The sequence below is a fragment of the Sprattus sprattus genome (genome assembly GCF_963457725.1).
Source record: "Sprattus sprattus genome assembly, chromosome: 13".
Taxonomy (NCBI): domain Eukaryota; kingdom Metazoa; phylum Chordata; class Actinopteri; order Clupeiformes; family Clupeidae; genus Sprattus; species Sprattus sprattus.
Genome location: NC_137911.1, coordinates 11,746,303 through 11,754,364, shown reverse-complemented (window position 1 = coordinate 11,754,364; position 8,062 = coordinate 11,746,303). Strand labels below are relative to the sequence as shown.

Below are 8,062 nucleotides of genomic sequence, written 5' to 3'. Positions count from 1 at the left end.
ATAATATCCATCTTCCCATAATAAGTAGCCTAGTGTAATCGGAAGTAATGTAGTCGGATTCTCTTAGCACCGCAGTTGTCTTTTCTCGAGCCCTACTTCACATCTTTGCTTGATCTCATGACGTTTATCATCTAGGTTAAGGACAAGTGGTTAGAAAAAGATGATAGGGAAGACTATCCAACTGCAGCCCCAGTCAAAAAGGCATGTTGATCTTAGTATTCAGACCCTACTATGACCCTTGAAAATGATGTATCTCTGTGGATGTCCTTAAGTGGCCCAGCCAGACCCCTGACTCGAAGCCAATTGAACATCTCTGAGATCTGAAAATGGCTGTCCACTAACAGCCCCCATCCAACCTGACAGAGCTTGAGAAGATCTGCACAGAAGAATGGCAAAAAATCCCCAAATCCAGGTGTGCAAAGCTTGTCCCATCATACATCAGACTTGAGTTGCTGCCAAAGGTGCTTCCACTAAGGATTGAGTTAAGGGTCTGAATACTTAGGTCAATGGGATGTATCAGATGTATCAGAAAAAATAAAAAATTGCTTTGCCATTATGGGATATTGAGAGTAGGTTGATGAGGGGAAAATTAATTGAAACCATTTCAGCAGAAGGCTGCAACATAACACAATGCAAAGAAAAGTGAAGAGGTCTGAATACTTTCTAAACCAGTTTACAAGTATTAAACAAATCAGTGATATTAATATTTCAAATGTTATATACACTGTCAGGTTTGATGCCATTTTATGGCTAAGGTGTCTAGCCATAAAAGATGTGTAATGGCTTAGAGAGATGTGTAATGGCTTACCTTGCTTTGGCTTTGGCCTCGTCCACATTCAGGGATACCCACCAGATAGAGGTTGACTTGTCAGAAGAAAGCAGACAGATCTTTTTCACATGGACATTCACTCATGACCCTGGTGCAAAATTAAAACCTTCAAACCATGAAATGAAAATTCATTCCAGCTGTCTGCCTACATCAGTCTACTTCATTTTTTAACCTTTAAATTCATCAACATTTAAACAAGTCTGTTTGGCGAGGTCAGACAGCATTTTTAATGAAAAGCAACAAAACAACAACAAAAATGCATATTATGTTGATTGAAGCCATATTGACAGGAGAAAGGGGCTTTGCTTCACTAACAGTTAATCATTTGTTTTAATCAGACATATTTTATATAATTCAGACAGGTAAAGCCACATGTCCATTCAAGAGCGGTCAGTCATTAAAATTGATTGAAATTAATATGTTTACACAAATTGATGTTTTCAGGTAGTCTGGGAAGTCCCGCCCCTCTTCTTCCGGCCAATTTGATTTTGCCTCTGAAGTGGGTCTGGCAAACTTTGGATAGCAGTTCATTTCAACATTTCCTGAATCTCTGGAACCAATCACAAACTGGCTTTTGGCTACCTGGCGCGCCAATGGCGGATTTAAAATAACCACGTCTACGTAACAAAAGCGAAAGCAAAGAGAAAAGCACAGCAAAACTATATACTGCTCTGTCGGCTGTCTTGGATGATTTCAAAGGCAAGTTTTCTTTGAAAATAGAACAGAAACCTGCTCTGGAACATTTCATACAGAAAAAAGATGTGTTTGCTTTATTACCGATCGTTGTATCGTTGTATAGTATCGTTGGTCTGATTGGTTAAAGTCATGTCCAATTACGTGACTGAAGTGGACCTCCATTTAGTACTTCGCCAGACTAACTGAGCAAATGAAATGCAGTGAAGGGGCGGGGAATTCCCAGACAAGTTTTCAGGTAATATTTGAGTACTATTTAATATCTAGTTTGAACGTTAACTCAGTCACACATATCTGGGCAAAAACATTTTTTGCCTGCTGCCAATGCCAATCATGCTGAATGTTGGATGCTTCACCGTCAGATGAAGGAACAAATCAAATATTGGCTAGGAACTACAATGAAAAACATACTTTTTCTGTGTCTTTTTTTTGTGAACTTCTCTGCAGTAGCTTTGTCAGTGTTGAGCTTACCCTGCAGGGGAAACCACTTCCTCCCCCGGCCAAAGTTTCTGGTCTGTGCCTTGGTGCCCAGTGACCAGTATGTGGCCTTGCGGTCTTCAGCATGCCACCAAGCTGCCGTCTGAAAACACCCTGAAACCTGACAAGGCCATAGCGTTTATGTGTGTGAGCAGGGGAAATGAATGTTTACATGCTTCAGCAGTGCTTCACATATTCACAGTTGTGTTTAGATAAAAACAAAACAGACACACATTTTTATTTGTATATTATCATCTGGCAGCTTTATTTTTCAGGAGATAACAGATACCAAATCCACACACTCATCCTTCACCCACTACTGACCACGTGAATCTGATTGGACAGAAGTCTATGGAGCGGGAGGAGGTTGTTATATGAGAGACCCTCCCCCCTTTTGTGCTTCCTCATGGGAAATTGAGTCTTTCTGAGATTCAGGAAGGAAATACCGTATCTGCTCAGCTGTCCAATCACCGACTGGATTGCACTGGAGGAATCCGTTGCATCCTACCTGCCTGACCCCCGGGATCCAGGGGTCGGTGGGGTCGTTGACATGATGACAGCAGTATGTGTCAGATGGTGAGCAGAAAGAAGAAGGTGATCGTGGCTGTGCCTCTGTCTCTCTAACTCTGTCTGTGCTTTTCTCCAGGTTCACCACAAGACGACTGAACGAAAGAACAACAACAACAACAAAAAAACAGCAGAAAGAGGGGAGGAATTTAAGCAGTCAGTCACTCTCTTCGCGTGGGCATACATGTGAAGTCTCTGAGGCTGGTTTTTTTCTTTCTCTTTTTTTTTCCATTTTCCGTTCATCGCTTCCAGTATGCAGTCACCTACCCCAGTGTCAAGCGTATCCCAGTGACGCTATGGAATGTGGTTGATTTATTTCTCATTTCTCACAGTAAATCCGCTGTATCTGCGAGGCTCCACCACTCTCCTCGTTGTTTGTGTACAGGTCTCCCAGGCGGCATTCTTGCTTACCATCCATGTTTGTGCAATTACAGATCTGTCGTGCCGAGCCGCGCCGAGCTGAATCTGAATCCCTTCTTCCCCACTTCAAAGAGACACCCGGCACTTCACACAGGATCTCACTTTCAGCGTTACAATCAGTAGCTGTCTCAGCTTCACATCTTAAATAAATCACCCTGTTCAAAGTCAATGCACAAATCTCTCAAGTCATTAACACACTAAATGTGTTCAAACGGTTGGAGCGTGTTGGTGTGTGCTAGTGTGATTTCCCCCTCCTTGCAGTGTTTTTATCCTAGGTTCATAGGTGATGCCACCATTTAGACAGAAGGGGGTGGGGTTTTTATGAAAATAGATAGCCTTTGTCTTCAGAGACACTGGTGAGTCCATCCTCATCCTTGCCTGTGCAAGAGGGACCTCGCAAAGACACTTGCCATCAACAACACATGTCAATACATTTGTGTAGGGCAACATAAACACATAGATGCTAGCATGTGACGTGTGTGTGTGTGTGTGTGTCTGTGTGTGTGTGTGTGTGTGTATGGACACAAGATCACGTTGTCTTGTCTTGTCTTGGTGAATACACTGGAGCCCGAGCCAATACATAATATCTTATCACATGAAAAATAAAACATCTAAAATGATTAGAGCGACTTTAGAAAAAGTTCATTCTGTACAGTAGCGAGAGAGTAAAGACACACTCTACAACTGTCCATTTCTTTAGTGTGAGCTGCCTTAGAGTCCATCTCTCTCTCTCTCTCTCTCTCTCTCTCTCTCTCTCTCTCACACGCACACACATACACACACACACACACGCACACACACACAAATATATACACCAATGCTGACAATAATTTATAACTGTTCCCACTGGATAGCTTTGTATACATATGTCTATGTGTGTAGTGTTTGTGTGTGTGTGTATGTCTGCGTGTGTGTGTGTGTGTGTGTTTCTGCTTCAGTGAGGGTGAAAGCTCATGTTTAAGTGAAGGTAAAGAAGTCACTGTTTGTCAAATCGCCATCTCTCTCTTTCTCTCACTTTCCTTTGTCACTCTTCCACAGTCTTCCATTACTCCCTTCACACTCTTTCTATACTCGCAAGGGGCGGTGAAAAGGCAAAAGTTCACAAACAAAGACAATTATGAATGCAGTGAATGCGACACACCCACACAAACACACACACACACACACACACACACACACACACATTTCGGTTGTCCCATGCTCTTCCCAGTCCACTGGTGTGTGCTGTCATCGCATCCCATGGTGCCTCAGTGAAGCCACAGCAGCAGCAGGAGGGGGAGGGGCCAGGTGCTGAGGGGGCCATGGGCGGAGTCAGCGCTGTTGTCCGGGAGACCTGGCGATGGAGGTGAAGAGTCGTCTCCCCACAATCTGTCCCTCTCATTTAGCTGAGGGAGAGAGAGGGAGGGAGAGAGAGAGAGAGAGAGAGAGAGAGATGGGATGGAAGGAGGAAGGAAGAAAAGAGTTCAGAAAGGGATGGAAAGTCACAAGGGAGACACAAATAGACGTACAAGTGGGAATGAAGAGGGAACGAGAGAGATAGAGAGAAAACTAGTGGTAGAAAATTCTATTTAAAAAGAGCCAAACAGGTTCTTCCCTTTTAACCAATTTCTCTTTTTGCTCCCAACACCCTACTTTACCATCTCCCTCCTCGTCTCTCTCTATCACTGCAGTCATACATCACTCAGGCAGGCTGGGCTCTCACACACACACTCACACACACACACACACACACACACACACACACACACACACACACACACACACACACACACTGTCTCTCTCTCTCTCTTGCTCTTGGCTCTCATGCCTCTCTCTTAAACATATACACTCACATCCTCTCTCTCAGCTCTCTCTTACACACACATCCATACACTCTCTCTCTCTTTCTCTCTCTCTTTCTCTTTCAAACTCGCTTACCCTCATTTTCTAACTCCTTGACTCTCTCTCATTCTATCTCTCTCTCTCTCTCTCTCACACACACACACACAGAGACACAGACGTGCACACACCCTGAATAAACCACTTGTAAATCAAGAGTCCGCTCAGCTCCCCATGGGAGCACAGGCTCTACAGAACCTGTTAATTATTCCCTATTATTAAAAAACTGCTCACTCTATCCATCTCTCTCTCTGTTTTCTTCTCTCTGTTCACTCTGGGTCTTCGAAAATAGCCTTCATGCACTTGGGGAACAATTTGGCGACGCAAATTCAAATGCACTGCAAATTCAAATTCAAATTGCCTTTTTGCGCAAAAATCACAACAAATAAGCAAATCAATACAAAGCCGCTCTATCTATCTTTCTTCTAGGTCTTTTTGTTTTCTCTCTCTCTTCTTCTCTTTCTCTTTGAGAGTGTGGCAGCTCACCTGTGTAGGAATCTGAGCACTCAGGATGTTCTGCTCTGTTTCCATGGCAATGACAGTTGTGGTGCTAGCTGTTGTCCGTCGATGGTTGTGACTGTTGGTTGTCGGGGTGGTTGCAAGGTTGGTCGCGCCTGGTTGGTTGGGTCCATTTTTCTGGTCCGTCCCGTTCCCAAAACCAAAGATAGCCTTCTCTGATTGGACGAGAGACACAAAAAAGCTGAGTCAGCTTAACCGCTATTGGCCATTCAGATCATCCTTTTTTGGAGTCGATCAACATTACGAGGTATACATGTATTGCCCTTAAATGTGACACTTTCAGGAAATCAACCAACCAATCACTCGCCATCTTCACTTCCCTTTACAGATTGCCTGAGCGTGTTGAACAGCACTATGCAGATTACTCTTCCTCATCTGTTAAAGTAAGCCAGACTGACAGTGTTTTTACACAAACATGTCAAACTGCTGTCACTGTTCCTCTACATGCTCCTGTCGGCCTGGCTTGACTCCTCTCTGGGAGACACAGACTTGTGCTGACTTCTGCAGAGTTGGTAAAAAGGGCTCTCATTGTAGCTGCTGTCTACCTCTATATTCAATTCAATATAATTCAATTTTATTTATACAGCGCCATAACAATACAATTGTCTCAAGGCGCTTTGAGTTCCAGGCCTTGACATTGACACCCTACGAGACGATTGCTGGGCCTCACTGCAAGCAGATATGCCTGTGTATATGAAACATACACAGCAGGTTTTTCAATGATTTAACAGACGTCTTTTCTGGAGCTGGGTCTTACTAATGTTCCTTCTGAGGTGTACAGGTCTCCTTTGATTTAATTGGTTCATTTGGCTCATTCGTCCTAATCCTAATCTCATGTGTGATATTCTGAAGGTTTTATCCACTGAATGTGAGTCAGTGTCCCACACTTCGACCCTTTCTCTCTTATCTCCATTTCTTATAGGTCAGTACGGTGCTGATGTTGGATTTCCATGCAAAAGGAATAATCACACTTTCATCCTATTTAAAAGAACAGTTCACACAGATTAACATGATTCATCATGATCTATTTGACCTTAAGGGTGAGGTGTGTGTGTGTGTGTGTGTGTGTGTGTGTGTGTGTGTGTGTGTGTGTGTGTGTGTGTGTGTGTGTGTGTGTGAGTGTGAGTGTGTGTAAGAGAGAGAGAGAGAGAGAGAGAGAGAGATAAAGAGAGAGAGAGAGAGAGAGAAAGTGAAATAGGGAGAGAGAGAGATAGGGAGAGAGATAGTGAGCAAGAGAGAGAATGAGTTAGAAGGAGAGTGAGAGTGAGAGACGGCATTAGGAGAGAGAGAGAGAGAGAGAGAGAGAAAGAGCATTAGGGAGAGAGAGAGAGAGAGAGAGAAAATGAGCATGCCCATACCGCCACATGCAAGCTGCTGGTTTGCATATATATTCGAAGGTGTGTAAGAGTGTGTGCACCCACATGCCATCCTGCTGGTTTGCATATATATGGGAGTGTGTGTGTATGTGCAGCAGATATCAGTGAGAATGTGTGTCTGGGGTTACCTGACAGCTTGAGTGAATATGTGAAAAGGTGTGTGTGGCCACATGCTGGGGCTTCGGGTTTGCATATATATTTAAGTGTGTGCGCGTGTGTGCGTGTGTGTGTGTGTGTGTGTGTGTGTGTGTGTGTGTGTGTGTGTGTGTGTGTGTGTGTGTGTGTGTGTGTGTGTGTGTGTGTGTGTGTGTGTGTGTGTGAGTGTGTGCGTGCGTGTGTGTGTATGTTTACGTGTACATGCGTTTGTGAGTGGCATGACAACCACCCACGCGATGATGCGTGCAAACCATGCAAACTATTCATACATCAAAAACGCTCTGTTCTTCAGCCATCCATGCAGTAGTGAAGTGATCTGGCTCTTGTAGCTCCACCGACAGAACCAGATGCCAACAACCGCAAGTGTGGTACCCAGTGACCATACATATGGATGACAAACGTCAATCTGCACTGCACGTTAAAGTCTCTGGATAAAAGTGTTAGCTAAATGAATACATGGATGGGGACACAGGTTTTTTAAACTTGAGTATTTTATTTGCTTTTCTCAGTCCAGAAAGCAGACCTGCTACAGAGAATAAAACAGTGTCTGTTGGGGACACTTCTGGTGGCAACTTACAAATGCTAATAAACCAGAATGCATTAATTCTCATTTGTCTAATGCGCAACTCCAGACCCGATTACTTCAGCATGAAAGTCACTTCAATTAAACGTGGACCAGCGAAAGGACTTGAACGAGGATGAATCACGTTCGCTCGTTGCCTCGTTCGCTCGTTCCCTAGCCCTGACGGACAACGACGACACAGCTCGGGAGAGACAAAGTCCGCGGCAGAAATCGATGAAACGACTTTCCAGTAAATTAAGTGTGCAGAGGACGTGTGATTCACAGAGAAAAGAAGCAAATTGTCTCAGCAATGTGTGTGTAATAGTCACAGAAGAAGACAGAATGGGGTGATCGATGGTCTGATGGGAATCTGTATGGAGATTTGCTATTAAGTGTTGTTTATATAAAAAAAAGGTTCTGATGCTTAGGAAAAAAAATGAAAAATTCCCTCCAAAGGCTTTTGGGATTTTGATATTTATTTGTTTGGTTATGTGAGTAAAAAGTTCCTGAAATAGAAACAACCCTACCTGAAACAGATGGAGTACCTAATGATCAGCCATCTCTTGTGTTTAAGGGTTTGAAATC

At 43.6% G+C, this 8,062-nt stretch overlaps 1 protein-coding gene across 1 annotated transcript in view; it reads right to left on the bottom strand.

Moving 5' to 3' along the window:
- Nucleotides 1-4,233: 4,233 nt before the first annotated feature.
- Nucleotides 4,234-8,062, bottom strand: part of gfra4a (GDNF family receptor alpha 4a) — a gene marked incomplete at both ends in the record, with an annotated part of 96,541 nt that continues 92,712 nt past the window's right edge. Inside the window, 2 exons of the mRNA XM_080850584.1 lie at nucleotides 4,234-4,371; nucleotides 5,351-5,538. Of these exons, the coding sequence (XP_080706710.1) occupies nucleotides 4,234-4,371; nucleotides 5,351-5,538 (326 nt within the window). The remainder of the gene's footprint in view (nucleotides 4,372-5,350; nucleotides 5,539-8,062) is intronic.